This window comes from Jaculus jaculus, chromosome 19 (assembly GCF_020740685.1).
Source record: "Jaculus jaculus isolate mJacJac1 chromosome 19, mJacJac1.mat.Y.cur, whole genome shotgun sequence".
In the NCBI taxonomy this organism is placed as follows: Eukaryota; Metazoa; Chordata; class Mammalia; order Rodentia; family Dipodidae; genus Jaculus; species Jaculus jaculus.
The window spans coordinates 38,137,682-38,156,874 of record NC_059120.1 but is presented as its reverse complement, the minus strand read 5'-3'; the positions used below and the strand labels follow the sequence as shown (position 1 = coordinate 38,156,874).

The following is a 19,193-nucleotide window of genomic DNA, read 5'->3' as shown; positions in this document are numbered from 1 at the left end:
ACCTTTATTTCCCATCAGTACCTCAAACTTCACATATCCCAAATGAAATTTTCCCTGTACCACTCAGCCCTTTTCTATCTTAGGTACTAGTCATCCCCGACTTTAATTATTAGTCTATTTGAGTTTCTAAATTGAAAATCTGACTACTTTTCTCCACTCCATCAGCTTAAGGCTTACCTTGATTATGTATAACCCGACTGTCTCCAGCCCCAATCTTCCCAATAACCCATTCTTCATAATTTAAATGACGCTTCAGAAAGGTCTGGGCTGGAGAGATGGTTCAGCAGTTAAGGCACTTGCCTGCAGAGCCTAAGGGCTCAGGTTCGATCCCCCTATACCCACATAAGCCAGATGCACAAGGTGGCACATCCATCTGGAGTTTGTTTGCAGTGGCTGGAGGCCCTAGTGCTCCCATTCTCACTACCTGCTTCTTCCTTTCTTTCTCTCTCTCCCCCTATCTCAAATAAGTAAATAAATATATTAATTTTTTAAAGGGTAAATCTGGGCTGGAGAGATGGCTTAGTAGTTAAGGCACTTGACTGCAAAAGCAACTCAAGTTCCATTCCCCAGTACCCATATAAAGCCAGATGCACAAAGTGACACATGTATACAGAATCTGTCTACAGTGACTGGAGCATCCATTCTCTCTGTAGCCAGGCATGGTGGTGCACACCTTTAATCCCAGCACTTGGGAGGCAGAGGTAGGACCACTATGAGTTTTGAGTCCACCCTGGGACTACCTCAAGAACCCCCCCCCCCCAAAAAAAAAGGAAGGCAATTCTGATTACACCACCCTCAATTCTTTTTGTTTTATTTATTGTTTTGGTTTTTTGAGGTAGGGTCTCGTTTTAATTCAGGCTGACCTGGAATTCTCTATGTAGTCTCAGGGTGGTCTTGAACTCACGGTGATCTTCTTACCTCTGCCTCCCAGGTGCTGAGACTAAAGGCGTGCACTACCACACCCAGCTTTTTAATTTTTATTTAATTTTTTTGGTCCCACCCTCAATTCTTTATCCTACTTAAAATTCTTTCTGAATTCCCTGTTGCCTCAGTTAAGTCTAACCCTTTCCCATAACGGGTAAAGACTGTTTTTCGGTTCAGCATTTCATCACTTCGGCTTCTACTGTTCGGCTGAACTAGACACTCCATCCTTGGAATACAGGCATGTTCCCTTTCAGTTATTATGTGGGAATTACATTCTTTCTCATCCTTTCTTTGCTTGGCTCACTGGGCCTATCTTTTATGAATGAAAGGGATTATTTTTCTTACTGAAGTCTGGGTTAGGGTGTTTTCTGGGTGTCCCAATTATATTTTGTGCTTAACCATATCATAACATTCATTATCCTATCAGTCTAAATGTTACAAGTAAAAGGAAGAGACTATATTTTTTTTTTCCTTTTTGGTTTTTCAAGGTAGGGCCTCACTCTAACCCAGGCTGACCTGGAATTCTCTATGTAGTCTCAGGGTGGTCTCAAACTCAGGGTGATCCTCCTACCTCTGCCTCCCAAGTGCTGGGATTAAAGGCGTGCACCACCATACCCAGTGAGACTACATTTTTATCTAACTACCATATTTCCACTGTCTGGCATATACCATAAACCTTCATGAACTGCAATTAGTAAGTCTCCACTCACAGAAGAAAAAAAGAAATTCATTTGAAAACTTTTTCAATTTTTCTAATTTAATAGAAATAACCAAAACAATGTGGTTTTCAAACAAGGCTTCAAACTAATCTAATACAACTTCTACAACACATTCCAGAGCATTGTAACAAGAATTATTTACAAGTGACTACTGCATTAAATAACCATGAAAAGAAGAAAAAAAAAAACTTGCTTTTATTACACACCAGCAAAACACAAGAACCAAACAATTAGAAACTGCAACCTTGTTTAAAAAACTTAAATATGATCATTTAGAGAATACAATACCACAGAAACAGCACTTTTTTCTTTAAGAATCATATTGAAGGGTAGTTTATGTGCAAAAATAGTACTAATAATGAGGGGAGGAGACCAGTTGAAATACTGGAAGCAAGGAGCTAGTAAGGCTGTGAATTTAACCCTTTTGTGTGTGGGTATGTCTATGCAGAAAAATTAACAGGCTTTCCAATTGCACAAATCTTTTCATATACATGTTCCACTGGTTTAAAACATAGTAAATGCCTACCTACTTTTTTCAGACCAGGAGCAGACATGCATTTCATTCTTAAGAATGAAATTTAGGCCACAATCAATTGGGAATATTGCAGTTACTTACAAAATTATTTTGGTGCCTTCCCACATATAAATTTGGTGAATTTAACATCATTTAGCATTTTCAGTTCTTAAATATCGCTTGTTAGAAAAGGGCTAAACTTAACTTTATACATTCTGTAGTTTGATATGACAAATGTGCCCAACTTAACTTATTTTTGAATATAATTTTGCTTCTAAGATACAATAAAAATATATAAAGGACCATGTAAGGAAACATAAGAAACTAAGATGGAAGAAATGCATTCTGACCAAGTAAAACATGCATTTGGCCAAGTAAAAGAAGCCATTATATCCAAGAGTACATGTTGAAATCTGAAATGTCTATGTAAACTGTGGCATATAAATTTTTTCCTTAAAAAAGTACCTTCAATTTTTTTTTTACTCAAACAGCTACTTTTAAAAAAATAAGCAACTTTCCCCAATTTTTTTTTAAAATAAAATGCCACAATATATTGTCATTACTTCCAGCATACATTTAAATTTCTTAATTTTTTAAAAGATAGACTGGGTGATATGCATACAAACTTTCCTATAAAATCACCATCCAGGAGAGGATTATGACATGCTATTAGGCAACAGACTTAAGCAGCGTTATTGCTTTATCAAGGAAGAAATGATTAGGAGAAAAAAGTTAACTTCCAGGTCATGGTCCAACTGTAATACACCTTGAAAATCTTCAATTACCTTCAGCAGATAATTAATGACGAAGATAAACTAAGAATGTGTGATGGGAATTAAGAATATTTAATTAAGGGAGCTGGGGTGGGATGGGCAGGTTTATAAAACCACTCAGGGATCCAATGCTAAGTATGCATATGAGCAGTGCAGCAGTGCTGGCTTCAGTAAGAAGTCAAGTGGTTGCACATCGTGTGCTATGTGTGGTTTTAGGTGGGCATGGGACCACAACTAACGAAGAGGGGACCTACATTATCTATCTACTCCCACTGTGGAGAAAATAAACTGCTTAGTAAACATGGCCAGCCTCAATCCAAGGGCATAGTTGGAAGACCTGAATTTGTCAGCTTATTAGTAATTACATGGCAGGATACCTGCTGAGGTCATTAATAAATCTAGAATTTGCACACTTCAAAGCATTATTTCTTTGGATTAACCAAAAATCTCACAACCTATTAAAATAAAGAATGAAAACTGTTTAAATGATCTAAAACTCCCTTGTATAAGAAACAAGTGGGAACAAACCAACTTATTGATTCTAAAAAAAGTAATTTTAATAGTAGGGCTAATGCTTTCTCATTTTTCTACTGTAATGGTTTAATGTTTTTGTACAGAGCATGGCCCATAATCATTCATGTTCTGAAACTTTCACATACTATATACACTGTTAAGCAATTCATTCACTTGGTCAATAATTTGAGCTAAGTGCTAAAAAACAAATCATTAGTTATCAGAATGGATTGGGGAACTCAGTTCTTATTTTTCTGATGGGAAAAAAATGAAGTACATCAAGAATTTTCAAAGTTTTTAAAGTCATTTTTACGTAGGTTTTTCTTCATTTCTATAATGCTGCTGAAACAAAAAATTCAAAATATATACTAAAAACTCAAATATGAGAGTATCAAAACTACAGTTAGGAATTAATAGATACTCCATTTTTTAAAATATAAACAAAAAAATAAGATAACTGAGTATCAACTTAAACTTTTATACTTTTAAACCATATTTATGTTAAAGTTTAAACAAAATAGCTTAAAAACAATGATCAGTGTGCAAACAAAAGATTTAATAAAACTTAAAGTGACTAAAATTTAATGGTAGTCTGTTGAGCGCTATTACTTTAGTAATAACATCTCAGCAGTAGGACTATCATTTGCTAACAGAAATAGAATCTATTAAATAAGGTAGCTTTTAGATTGACTATCTTACATTAAAAGAAACAAAGCCCCCATCTAACATGACAATAGCTTTAAAGGAACATAGTATCTCTTAGAACTCCAAATATTAATACATAGTTATTTAAAATTTTGTTTCTGCCCCCACTTTGCAGAGCTTATTTATGACTTAACTACCTAGTAATATTTGTTTGTTTGTTTTTGAGGTAAGGTCTCACTCTAGCTCATGCTGACCTGGAACTCACTCCATAGTCCCAGCTGGCCTCGACCTCTCATTGATCCTCCTACTTCTGCCTCCTGAGTGCTGGGATCACACCTGGACCTCATAATTTCGGAAATGGATTCCTATCTGTAAATACAAATATTAGAACTCAAAGGTATGACAGAATAAATTCATATTCTTACTCCTAACATCCCCAAAATGCGCCCTTAGATTTAGATATGTCTACTTACAAATTAAATTGTAGATATTGTTGAAAAGAGGGAAATAGGTAAAGATTAAAACATTTTTTGCATGATTTTTCTCCTCCTCACAAAAACTGTTCTTGAAACTTGAGTGAAATGATAATCAGCCTGGAATATTTTTGAAAGATTGACATAACAAAAGAAAAAGAGCAGCTAACCCGAGGCTGGGTATAAAGCAGTATAAATAAATCCACACTGTCTACACATGGCACCAGAAGGCCTGAGTCACTTCCGTGCTTACCCCAACCCATGATAAAAAAGAACAACAACCCAAAGGAATCTGTATAGTAATTTCTTTAGAGCACTTTATTTGATTTAATATGCACTAAAAATATTTACTTCTTAGACAATTACGTCAGATAATTTTCTGAGGAGTCTATAGTATGAACTGCTTAAGGTGAATTTTTAAAAGGCAAATGATCTGCCATAAATCTGCTGATGTCTGAAAAACATCTAACGGCAAAGTCTTTCTAATTTGGTCACTTTATATTCTAATGTGTCCATACAAAAGTAGGACTAAAATTTGTAATCCAACAAAAGAGAAGCCTGTACACAGTCTAGAACACATATGTATCTGAGCATCACATGAAGAGAAGGAAAACGAACTGGAGCCAACTTGGTTTATCTGCGTCAGGTACTGTCATCAGGTAGGAAAGGTGGGTTTACTCCGAAAGTCATTCAAGTGGGTATTGGCTCATTTTCAGGATTTACTTATAGGTCTCTTCTAAGTCACTTAAAGCCCCCAGTCCATGCACATGTCCCACTTGGTGGACAGATGAGTAATCTAACCCCACCGGGTTTATTTCAATATTTTGATATTTCAATAATAAGCTGCTTCTGAAGATTTTTGAGAAGTCTGTTCTCTATTAAAATAAGATAGAACCTCAAAATATGAATGTGAACATTAGAAATAGACAGCATATATTACAAATCCATTCTTGATAGGAACATTAGTAAGAATACACATTAGCTTAAAAAACAGGCTCAGCAAATGTTGCTGATCTGCCAGAAGTCTTAGTTTACTATTTACAAATAAGACAAAGTGAAATACAGAAAATTGTACACATTTGGTAGCTGACAGACAGTGTTTGCCAATAGTGGTCTACTGGAAACTGATAGGAAGGAAGACTGGGTAAGAGCCAGTTGTCACCTTCTCAAGTTTACATGTACAGAAAGTTAGATAATTTTGAATAAATGCTCTGCCTTTCAAGGGAGTAACTAAAATAAAATGATTGGGAAGTGAGATCATTTAGAAAGGCTTTCTGGAAATGGCTACTATAAATTTGTATGATCCACTACTGGAAAGTTCGCATAGTCACTTCAGTACACCAGTGAAGTTGATTCAATGATCAATGGTCATGTTCCTGACCCTATGAAGGACCAGACAATAAAACTAATGTTGAGTTCTTTGCATCAATTGAAAAACTAAGGCCCAATAGAATCAAAATGAGAGAATATACAGTAGCATGATTTGATGCATTTCTATACTGACAGTCAAGGAGAATCTGAGCTACTCTGACTTTTCACTAAAAACCCAGCATGTGAAGGGGAGGCTTAAAAGTTGTTTTAGTACCTGGGCACACTAAGTAACACAAGCCTTTGTATACCAGCTTGAATACTCAGTATCCTGTGTTAATTAACACCCATGATCATCTAAGTTTGCCATTTCTGATCAGAGAGCCATCTTCATTCACAACAAATCCTCAAATCACTTCACTTTTGATTCTGTTCTTTAAGTTCTTCCCCCCTTCTTGATAAGAATGTTTTTGTGTCCATTATTATAATCTAATACTGTATAAAATCTATCTGTTTCTTTAAGGAGGACCCACTGTAGGCAGGATATTCTGGTGACATTTAAATAAAAGAGAGGCTTTTTTTTTCTTCTGTTCTTTCTTCCTTTTTTAAAACAATAGATTTGTGTCCACGTCATTTTACTTTATATGCACAGGTCTCTCATCTGACTTTAGACGTTTTCGGCGGGGTTGTACAAAGTCTTCATCAGAGTCCTCTGTTACCTCACCATCATCCTCTTCCTGTTCAAACTCTGGCAAAGGTGCGAAGGTCCTGTCTGAGTAGATCTCTGTGAGTTTATCTTCAAAGTACAATGCAACTGCTTTCCCTGCCTGAGCTACTTCTGAATCAGCCTGCAAGCAAAAGATAGGAATATTTACCTACTGATAATGCATATTCCTTCACCAAGTTTGCATGGTCTGAAAAGCTTACCTTCAAATTAATCTCTTGTGTGTCTGCATAAACTTGAACAACTTTCATCATCTAAAAAGGATACCAGAGTCAAAAAAAAAAAGGGAAATTATAAACCTTTCTAAAGTTAAAGAGACTGTATAGGATTGGTGACGAAAGTCAGCCATACTAGGGAGAACAACTTGCTATAACCAGATCAAGTGCTTTCTAAAAGTCTACAGAGCACAAAACCCCTTTCTTTACAAAGCTGTTAATAAAGCTACTGTGAAACCTTGTTAATGGTCTCATTAAAAATTACTGAGGCCAATCTTAGTAAGAAATGGTCTGAATACATCAATCTATTCAAAAGGAAAATATTTGTGAAACTGGCAAAAGATATACCACTTTTAAAAATGGTCATCCTTTCACATTCCACAAAACAATCAGAATCTATGTTGATGCTAATCATACATTGGTTATTAATAAGGCAAGTAGAATGGGCCTTCTTGTCAGCTATGGCACATGAAAGTCATTAAACTGCACTGAAAAGTAAGAAAACATGGGATTCTGTATTTTTTATGATCTGAATTAATGAAATTTTACTAATTTATTCTGTGGAAATACTGCTCTAAAGGTGACTAGACTTTTCACCTTATAAGGATTTTTTGTTGTTGTTTTATTTTGTTTTTGGAGGTAGGGTTTCACTTTAGCCCAGGCTGACCTGGAATTCTCAGGCTGGCCTTGAACTCATGGTAATCCTCCTACCTCTGCCTCCCAAGTGCTGAGACTAAAGGTGTTCACCACTATACCTGGCCTCAGGATTTTTTTTTTTTCCCTTGAGATAGGGTCTCACTCTAGCGCAGGCTGACCCAAAATTCACTATGTAGGCTCAGGTTGGCCTTGAAAAGTGATCTTCCTACCTCTGCCTCCCAAGTGCTAGGATTAAAAGATGTGTGCCACCATGCCTGCCTAGGATTTTATTTTTAATTTAAAAAAATGTCACATGGGTGTCCCTATACAAAATATCAGTAGACATGTATTTTCATTTTCATCCAATTTCATTTTCTTCTCCTGTAAGTGAAAATCTTCCACAATAGTTAAGATTTGATTTTACCCAAAGATTGAGAAAATAAATAATGTCCTTGACAGAGGTATCTATCACATTTTTTTTCCTTGAGGTATAGAAATTTCATCTTTGTCCTCAAAAAAATATATGAACAACGTTAATGTAAGTCACACTGCTAAAGTCAGAAAGCTCAGCATTATATATTTTAGGCTATTACTCAAGATGAGCTATCAAAGATAAGTTTATGGTTTTAAGGATTCATACTTATGTGTTCAATAACACAATTTAAAAACATGGGTATAGATTCATTTCCCATAAGCACTCCAAATACGAGCTGACTGTAGTGACATTCTATCTGATTATTTAACTGGAGACTGATTTCCATACTCAATACAGCCCATAACTGAAGTAGGAAAGAATATTCAGTAATACTCAATGTATGATACTTAAGTTTATACTCCAAATTATGTATAGCAAACTTTCTTCTCTGGAGCTAAGAATAAAATCAAATTATTTTTGAAAGAATGAAGTAAAAAAAAAATAGAATAAAGTTAGATAATTCTCCCAGCAGGTGAAACAAAATTATAATAAACCAGGCAAACAAAAACTAATAAACTAATAGTCTATAGGTTGGAAGCTAACATACTTCATTAAACCTTTCACAGTTCTTGAAGATCAAACGGACATCAGCCACAAAATCATCTGGGATTTGGTAATGTTGGGAATGTTTTTTCTGAAGCTTCTTTTTCACGGTGGATAAATCCATTGGTTTCTTTATAATTTTATAATAGTTTGGTATCTAAAAAATAAATAAGGGCAGGTTAAGAATTCTCCAAAATGTCAAGCTGTTTAATCTGAAAATATATAGCATATTATTCACAGTTGGGGTATAGTGAACTTACTCAAGTCTTCTGTCCCAATCATGCCATGAAAATCAAATCTTACTGCAAGATATGTGCTGGTCTCTGTGGTAACTGGAATTCCCTAAGTTACTTTGATTAATAAGCACATATGGAAGAAAGCAATCAGCAAGGGTTACCTACCAAGACATAAGGTCCTATTTTGGCTCACTTGGTATTTTCTGATTTCTAAGAGGTTTTAATATTTTTGAAAGGAATAAAAACTATAAAATACATTAATGCTATGAATTTTTTTTTTTTTTTTTGAGGTAGGGTCTCACTGTAGCCCAGGCTGACCTGGATTTCACTGTGCAGTCTCAGGGTGGCCTCAAACTCACGACTTTCCTCCTACCTTTGCTTCTCAAGTTGTTGCTATTTTTAAGTCAGGTCTGCAATGCAGCCCAGATTAGCCTTGAAATTGATTTGCACAGCCTCCTGAGTATTGGGATTATAGGCATCTAGACCCTATGTGCTTTGAAATTATTTTCTTAGCAAGTCATCTACCATTTACTATTCTGCCACAAGCTTATATTTAGTATGAAGTGGTTAATGAAATGTATTAGCATACTTTTATCTTACTTATGAGAACCTCTGGCCTTTGTTTAACTATAGCAATTTATTCCTTACTAAACTGTAGCCTTTATTCCTTAAAAGAAAATATCTTGTAGAATAAATAAGAAACACTAACATGCAACATTCCAAAGAAAGCTTATAATGGCAAACCAGTAAGATTCAGGGATTCTCTGTCTCCTCCTCCCAGCACCTGGCATTTTCCACAAGCACAGGGGATCGGACCTCAAGTCCTCATGATTGCATGGCAAGCACATTACCTAGTCATCTCCCCACTACCTTCACTTTTTCAGACAGTCTTGCTATGTAGCCTAGGCTGACCTGGAACTTACTGTGTAATCTAAGCTGGCCTCAAAACTGTGATTCTCCTACCTCATCTGTCCAATTATTGGAGTCACAGGCATGCACTCCTGACATTACAACTTTAATAAATGAATCTCACATTCATTTTGGTCTAATACTTTTTTAAAGTTTCTCATTAAAAACTAAAGATAAGGGCTGGAGAGATGGCATAGTGGTTAAGGCACTTGCCTGTGAAGCCAAAGGACTCAGGTTCTATTCCCTAGGACCCATGTAAGTCAGATGTACAAGGTGGCACATGCACCTGGAGTTTGTTTACAATGGCCTTGGTATGCCCATATTCTCTCCCTCTCTCTGTGCTTTTCTCTCTCAAATATAATAAAATACAACTTATAAGGGGGAAAAAAAACCCTAAAAACAAGCCAGGCATGGTGGCACACACCTTTAATCCCAGAACTTGGAAGACAGAGGTAGGAGGACTGCTGTTGAGTTCAAGGCCACTCTGAGACTATAGAGTTAATTCCAGTCCTGGGCTAGAGTGAGACCCTACCTTGAAAAACAAAACAAAACAAAACCAAAAACTAAAGATAAAGGGCTAGAGAGATGGTTTAGCAGTTAAGGCACTTGCCGGCAAAGTCTAAGAACTCTTGTTCAAATCTCCAGGTCTCCGTAAGCCAGATGCAGTGATGCAAGCGCACAATGTCGCACATGCACACGGGGGCACAAGTATCTGGAGTTTGCTTGCAAGGGCTGGCAGCCCTGGTGCAACCATTATTTCTCTCTCTCTCTCAAATAAATAATAACTAAAGATGCAGTTCAATGATAGAGCCTACCATGAATGAAACCCAAACTTCAATTTCCAACAAAACGTATACATACCCACACACATGAAGCAATCTGATTAAATCATAGCTACTTCACTATATTATTAGGTACTGTGATAAACATTTTACACTAGTTATCATATACATATATATATACATTTTTTTTAAGAAAACTGATATCCAGATGCAAAAGAATGAAACTAGATCCTTATCTCTCAACCAGAAGTAAAATTAATGGCAAATGGATCAAAGAACTCAGTGTAAGCCCCAAGATTCTGAAACCGCTAAAGGAAAATGTGGGGAGAATACACTACAAGCTATAAGGCACGGGGGCTAGAGTGGTTAAGTCACTTGCTAGAGAAAAGCCAAAGAACCCAGGTTCAATACCCCAGGACCAACATAAAGGCAGATGTACAAGGTGGCATATGCATCTGGAGTTTGTTTGCAGTGGCTAGAGGCTCTGGTGTGCTTATTCTCTGTTTGCTTTTCTCTCTCAATATAAATAAAGAAGAACTGGCGATGGCTTAGCAGTTAAGGTGCTTGCCTGCAAAGTCTAAGGACTCATGTTCGACTCTCCATGTCCCACATAAGCCAGATGCACAAAGTGACACAAGCGTGTAAAGTTGCACATGTGCACAATGTGGCTCACGGTCTGGAGTTCAACTGCAGTGGCTGGAAGCTCTAGCGTGCCAATTCTCTCTCACACACACATAAAAAATTGTAAATTAATAAACAAATATTTTAAAAAGATACAGGCATAGGTATACACTTTCTAAATCCCAGTCATGCAGGAAATTAAGACCAACAATTGACAAAGAGGATCTCATAAAACTAAAAAGCTTTTGTGTTGTATAGGACAGCTGTCAATCAAGTGAAGTGGTAAGCAACAGAATGGGAGAAAATCTAAGCAGATTTGACTGATGATGATACCCAGAATATAAAAAGAACTCAAAATCTAAACATCAAGAAAACAAACAACTCAAGCAAAAACTGGGCTATGGAACTAAACAGAATTCTCAAAAGAAGAAATACAAATGGGTAATATTTTCTATTTTTTTAAAAATATTTATTTATTTGAGAGAGAGAGGAGAGAGAGAGATTGGAAAATAGAGAGAAAGAGAATGGGCACATCAGGGCCTCCAGCCACTGCAAATGAACTCCAGATGCATGTGCCCACTTGTGCATCTGGCTTACATGGGTCCTGGGGAATTGAACTGGGATCCTTAGCCTTTGCAGGCAAACGCCTCAACCACTAAACCATTAAACCAGCTCCAAATGGGTTTTAAATGGAGGGCTTGGAGAGATGGCTTAGCAAGTAAAAGTGCTTGCTTGCAAAGCCTGATGACCTATGTTCAATTCCTCATTACCCATGTAAAGCTAGATGCACAAAGTGGCACATGCATCTGGAATTTGTTTGCAGTGGCAGGAGGCTCTGGCATGCTCATACACTCCCTCCCTCTCTGTGTTCTTCCCTTCCTTCCTCTCCAATTCTTACTCTCTCTCAAATGAACAAACAAACAAACAAAATATTTAAATGGAGATGGCTCACTGGATAAAGTGCTTGCCATGCAAGTTATGAGTACCCAAGCTCAAAACCCCACACCTGGAAACGGGATGCTGTGGTGGGCATCTATAATCCCAACCATGCCTATAGGCAAGAAGGGAGGTGAAGACATGAGAGTCCATCAGAACTTGGAGGGCAGCTAGTCTGGCAGAAACAGTAGTGAAGGTTTACTCTGCATCAAATGAGGTGGAAGGCAAGGACTGACACCTGTCAAGTTCTCTTCTGACCTTCACACATGTGCCATGGCACACACGTACCTGCACTCATAGACATTGACACACACACACACACACACACACAAAAGGAAAAGTGCTGAATATTCTTACTCATTAGGGAGATGCAAATCAAAACTACTTTAAAAGACTATAAAGATACTGGGCTTCTGCGTGAGAATGAAAATACTTAGTAGCAGAGGCCATTAAGTTAAAAAGGAGACATAAAGAGAAGAGAAAGGAAAGGAGGAGGATACTTAATAGATTGATATTGTATATATGTAAGTACAATGATTGTGATGGGGAGGTAATATGATGGAGAATGGAATTTCAAAGGAGAAAGTGTGTGGGGGAGGGAGGGAATTAACATGGGATATTTTTTATCATCATGGAAAATGCTAATAAAAATTTTTAAAAAAGAATAAAAGTAATTATTAATAAAAAAAAAAAGACTAGAAAGATGGCTCAGCATTTGCTTACAAAGCCTGCTTGCCCAGGTTCCAGTATCCACATAAAGCCAGATGCACAAAGTAGCACATGTGTCTAGAGTTAGTTTACAGTGGCAAGAGGCCATGGTCCATCTATCTCTTTCCTCATAAGTAAATTAAAATATATTTTTAAAAATACTTTAATATTCCAACTCAACCAATCAGAATGGCTGTCATCAAGGAAACAAATGACAACAAATACTGGTAAGGATATAGGGAAATGGGAATGCTGACTCACTGTTGGAGGGAGTATAAATTGTACAAATCAGTGTAGATGTTCCTCGAAATGCTCAAAAAGAACTCTGATATGAGCATGCTGTAACTCTCCTGGGCATGTACACAAAGGATTCTACAACCCACCAGAGATACTTGCCCATCATGATCACTGCTGCTCTATTCACAATAGCTAGATATAGAACCAGCCTAGATGTTCACCAACTGGTGGATAATGAAACTGTGGTACAAGCACAAATGGAAGTTTTATCCTGCTGTAAAGAAAAATGAACTTTTCAGGAAAATAGATGGAACTGGAAAGTAGTATACTAAGTAAGGTAACCCATTCTCTGAATGACAAGTGGCACATGCTCTCTCTCATGTAAAGATCCTAACTTTGGATTTTTAAGATTTGTGTGTTTCAAGTTGGAGTGAGTGTTCATACAGGTCAGGAACCCGAAAAGGTGGTGGGGATGGGGGAGGTTGCAGGGAAAAGAACACATCTAATATTAAGTAAAGGGGAATAGTAGGAGGGAAAGGTTTAAATAGAGATGGGGAAAGAAGAAGGTTGGGGAAAGGGTTATTCAAAACTAAGGATGAATGAAAAAGCCATAATGAAACCTATTACTCTATAAGATAATTTGAATAAAATGTTTAAATGAAGAAAACCTATGTGGGTAGATAAAGCTGTTCCCAGAAGCACAAGTTATCAATCCTAATGTCAGCCGGGCATGGTGGCACACACCTTTAATTAATCCCAGCACTCAGGAGGCGTAGGAGGACTGCTGTGAGTTCGAGGCCACCCTGAGAGACATAGTGAATTCCAGGTCAGCCTGGGCTAGAGTGAGACCTTACCTCGAAAAATCAAAACCAAACAACCAACCAACCATTGTCAGAGGTAAAATAAGATGCTTGTCAAGGAGGCTACAGAGCATCCTAAAACAACATAGGCTACTGCCTTTGATCTTGAGTACCCACCAAAACTAGATGGCAAATCCCTATTGTTGAAGACACCCTATGCTTTGGCTATAGAACATAGAAAAGTTAAGTTGACTGGGAGTAAACAACTACTTTTTGATTGTATCTGAGGTTCATTCCATAGGATGAAATTCATGCCTGGAAGTGTCAACCTGGTCAAAAGTCCCTGGATGAGGTCATAGACCCTAGTTGAGGAACCTATACTGTTATTATGATAAGTGGACAAGTTATCAAGCTACTTTTGAAGTGCTTATATTTATTTATACCCATAGATTAATGCTCCTATCAGCTCAATCACAGAAGCTTCTTTTTACAGTAGACGAAGGCTAATACAGAGCTGCAAAACTGGCAGAAGTGTTAAGAATAAATGACTACTGTGTGCTTAGCCCTCAAAGGGAATCTATATTATCCCCTCCACAGGTTGGGAAATACTGTGGAAGAGAAGGTGGAAAGAATGTAAGAGACAGAAGATAGGGGGAGTGCTGTCATCTAGACATGACATGGCCATTACACCTACAAATTCCTATCAGCTATAGTCTCCTACATGAGCCTGAGCCCATCGTGGATGGTGGAGGCTCACTGTAACCACTCCTCCCAGAATAGCTACTGGGAGCTCATGTTTGCTGGGAAATGCGGAACCATTTCTTCAGTGCTACACCACTGATATGCTCACCTATGCTAAAGCAAGAACCTTAACTGAACTCAGTGGCCCCCTTCCAAAACAAACAAACATGAAAATAGGAAGGGGATTAGTTGGGAAGAATTTAGCAAGAGTGGAAGAGGATTAGAGAGGTTAATGTGGGGTGAGTATGATCAAAACACATTACATACATGTATGAAATTGTAAGAAAAGGAGGAAGGAGTATAAGAAAATGTTGACTTGGGAGTGGTTGATAAGCTTATGAAGCCTGAGTTTGTTTGTTTTAATTTAAATTGTATTTATTTATTTGACAGAGAAGGAGGGAAGAGAATGGGCACGCCTGGGCCTCCAGCCACAGCAAATAAACTCCAGACGCATGCACCCCTTTGTGCATCTGGCTAAAGTGAGTCCTGGTGAATCGAACTTGGGTCCTTTGGCTTTCTAGACAAATGCCTTAACTGCTAAGCCATCCCTCCAGCCCGAAGCCTGAGTTTTAACACAAGTCCTGCCTAAGGCCAGAGTCCCTACTCATGTATTATATGAGACAGACCTCTTTACCAGGAGGTAGTAATAATACAGTATGCAACTTACCGAAGCAGGGACAGGCTCCTGGAATTCAATACTTAATTCATGGCAATAGAGGTAAAGCAGAAGACGTTCACATTTCTAGTCCCCAAAAAGAAAAAAGACATATAAAGTACGTTTTTTTCTCTAATAAGGTATTTTTGAAAATAAGAATATCACTTCAGAAAACAACAACAAAACAACAAACTTAACAGCAGCCTTCCATAGAACAGCTATCTAACAAAATACATATACTCAATGAAAGCCATCTTGCTGGGCTGGAAAGACAACTTAAGAGGTTAAGTCTAATACATAAAACCAGATGCACAAGATGGCACATGCATCTGGAGTTTGTTTGCAGTGGCTAAAGGCCCTGGCAAGCCCATTCTCATTCTATCTCTTTTTCTCTTTCAAATATAAATAAACAAACCACCTTGCTTCCCATTTAATTTTGAGACTATGTTCTGCTCTACTTTAACATATATATACATAAAACAATATATATAATATATACAACCTTTAATATAAAATATAATTTCTTATTTACAGAAATAGAAGATACCTATAAAAGCAACATATAGTATCTAGTGCAAAAATTTATATATCTGGTAATAAGTGTATAAACATGTAATCACTATCAGTACCTTACTGTAATTCTCATTTTTTGTAGTGACTCCACATACCACTCCTCAATTCAATCACAGGGTTCCCATAACCCCCACCACCATTTTTTCTTTTTTTTAATTGAGGCAGGTTCTCACTCTGGCCCAGAGTGACCTAGAACTCACTATCCAATCCAGCCTGGCCTCGAACTCAGTGTTGTTCTTACTTCAGCCTCATACCCTCAGCACTGGGATTATAGGTGTGAGCCAACACACCCAGCTGTTTTTTTTTTGTTTGTTTGTTTGTTTTTTTTTTGGTTTTTCGAGGTAGGGTCTCACTCTGGTCCAGGCTGACCTGGAATTAACTCTGTAGTCTCAGGGTGGCCTTGAACTCATGGCGATCCTCCTACCTCTGCTTCCCGAGTGCTGGGATTAAAGGTGTGAGCCATCATGCCCAGCATTCGTTTTTTTTAAGACAATGTCTCATTATGTACCCTGGAAGGTCTGAAATTTATGAATATATAGACCAGAGACTCCACTGGCTTTCTATTTATGTCTATCCTCCTGCCATTGCTTCATGGTGCTGGGATTACAGGTGTGTACCACTATAACGGGCTTATAAAATCTTTTTTATACAACTAGTAAATTGAAATGAATTTTTCGTTTGTGGTTTTTATTTGCCTAAAGTTAGTTTAATGTAAGTTTGTACATCTTAAAACATATTCTTTCTCTTTGTAATAAAGAATTTTGTAAGTGTGTATGTTAGATTATAGCTAAACTTAACTAATGACCACAGTGATGTTGGAGATCAATTCTACAGATCAGCAAGTTTGAGTGAAATGTCATTTTGCGTTTTTTTTTCTTTCTTTTTCTTTTTTGGTTTTTCAAGGTAGGGCCTTACTCTTGCTCAGGCTATCCTGGAATTCACTATGTAGTCTCAGGGTGGCCTTGAACTCAGAGCAATCCACCTACCTCTGCCTCCCAAGTGCTGGGATTAAAGGTGTGCACCACCATTCCTGGCTTGGGTTTCATTTTTCACATGATAGGAAGCTATTTGAGGAGTTTACGCAAAGAAGTAATATATTTGTTCATACTTTTTAAAAGAAATAAACATTGTTCTACATAGAAAAACAGACTAAAGGGTGCAAGAAAAAACAAGGAGACTATCACAAAATTATTATAATAGTCCAAAAAACAAATTATGATGGGTATCTAGGGTGGCAATGATGGCAAGAAGCAAGAATAATCTAGTCATGCATGACTTCATTTGTAAACATATTTCTACCCTGAGCAACAGAGATGAATGGTGGTACCATTTCATGATGGGGAATACCAAGAAAGGAGTATAGTACTTTTAAATGTTACTTTCTTATTTTTTTGGCTTCCTTTTTAAGGGAAAGGACTAAAACCCAAGATTTTAGTTGGAACATGTTAAGTGTGAAGAAGATTGATACAAAATCTCAAATTCAGGAGCTAGGCAAGGCGGCACACACCTGTAATCCCAGCACTTGGGAAGTGAAAGTAGGAGTATTGCTGCAAGATCATGGTTACCCAGGGCTACATAGAAAGGGCCTGTCTCAAAAAAAAGAAAAAAAAAGTCTCAAAGCATTACTGATTTAAGTCACTCACATACCATTGGATGATGAGATTATAGAGTAAAATATCAAATCATGTGTATATTATACAAGAAGAAAAGCAGGATATACAGGCTGACAACCACAGAACCCCTATTAACAAATCAATCTGACACTTACCCTTTGGTCCACAGGGCTTAAGCCCTGTGCAGTTTTTCCCTTCTTACTGTGTTGCAAATTATCGCAATCATATTCAACTTCTGGCTTTCCAATATCTCTGCAAAATGTGCATATCCAGTCCCCACTATAGAGGGAAACAGGCAGTTAGTCCATGGAATTACAACCAAGCCTGCTCTGGGGAAGGCAGCTCCTTAACTACAAGCCAGGGAGGAAGTTCTATACTCCATAGATCTCTTAAGTTTGTAAGATGAGCTCTCTTCAACTTTCCCAATCATCCACAAAATGATTACCTTCTGGAAAACTGTGAAATGGCATTTCTGCTTTAACCACCAGTCTGTTCACTGCAAAGTTGATGATCAGTATCTATAGCAAAATGTCTAAGAACAATTCTCTCAATCCCCATTTTATTATCACATGGACCTAACTCTCCTGAGTAAGAGAACAGTAAGAGGATATGGAATTTCTCAGGTATATTTTGTTATTTATTAAACATGTCAACAACAAACCAAGTCATTTTTTTTACCACCACTCAGAAGACTGAGTATACAAACACACACCCAATAAGCACTGAGCACATAGACCTATATTTTTATCTTTCAACTCTGATAAAGCCTATAGTTTGTTTTTTATCAGGATTTGTCAAGCTATGAATTCCAAAATGATTTATTTGTATCTCTCACCTCCTTGTCTATATACAGACATTTAAACATACAGAGATAAAGATATAGTCATGTACATACATGGATAAGTCCTAAATCTAGGGATTATATGATTAATCTGTGTCAATAGTTTATAATGGCTTCCAAAGCATCGCTTTTGAAAGAAAGCAATCATGACAAAATCTTGATGTACTAACAAACATTACTACTACCCCAAAGAGGAAAAATATTTTATTAAAAACCTTATTTTGCCAGGTGTGGTGGCGCACACCTTTAATTCCAGCACTGGGGAGGCAGAGGTAGGAGGATCTCTGAGAGTTCGAAGCTACCCTGAGACCACATAGTGGATTCCAGTTAAGCCTGGGGAGTGAGAGCCTACCTCAGAAAACAAAACAAAAACAAACAAAAAATGTTCACTAGCAAATTACTATACCTACTAAGATTTAGGCAGGAGTTACAGTATAAAACAACAATATTTGGACATTATTTATATCTAATTTTCTTTTCCTCTTTTAGCATGTTATGAAGTCAGGGCCTTCTGTATACTAAGCACATGCTCTACCTCTGGGATGCACACTCCATTCTGCATCTGCTAGTAAGCAGAGGCCAGAGCTGACTATTACAAAAGAACCATTATTCAACTAAATTACTGATTCTTGAAAATCAAAGAAAATAATATGTGTACTCTGAGTCTATGCTAAGAGAAAAGTGCTCATCAAAGAACACTTGTTAACTTTCATTTAATAAGAATAGTGGGAGCCAAAGAGTTGGTTCAGTACTTAAAGGCACTTACTTGCAAAAGCCTGATGGCCAGGGTTCAATTACCCAGTCACTCATGTAATGTAAGAAAGGCATATCTTCTAAGTAGTAAGAGATCCTGACACACACACACACACACACACACACACACACACACACACACACACACAAATAAATAACTTAAAATCTGAGAAAATAAAAAAAAGAAACTTGGTGGGGGGACAGCTCAATGACAGACTGCTTGCCTAGCATGGGCAAGGCCCTTGTTCTATTCTCAGCACAGCAACGGATAAATTTAACAGCAGGAATCTGTTAACAGAGGAATGCAAAAGATGGAAAGAAACAAG

The 19,193-nt window shown here is 37.3% G+C and overlaps 1 protein-coding gene across 2 annotated transcripts in view; it reads right to left on the bottom strand.

Moving 5' to 3' along the window:
* Positions 1-1,677: 1,677 nt before the first annotated feature.
* Trim33 (tripartite motif containing 33) overlaps positions 1,678-19,193 on the bottom strand; it is a 151,447-nt gene continuing 133,931 nt past the window's right edge. The window contains exons 16-20 of one of the 2 annotated variants that reach the window (XM_012950936.2): positions 17,429-17,552; positions 15,100-15,174; positions 8,467-8,619; positions 6,797-6,847; positions 1,678-6,717 (exon numbers count right to left, since the gene is read on the bottom strand). In XM_012950936.2, coding sequence (XP_012806390.2) covers positions 6,505-6,717; positions 6,797-6,847; positions 8,467-8,619; positions 15,100-15,174; positions 17,429-17,552 — 616 coding nt within the window. In that variant the 3' untranslated portion in view covers positions 1,678-6,504. The remainder of the gene's footprint in view (positions 6,718-6,796; positions 6,848-8,466; positions 8,620-15,099; positions 15,175-17,428; positions 17,553-19,193) is intronic. The other variant, XM_045138090.1, reaches the window with a different exon arrangement.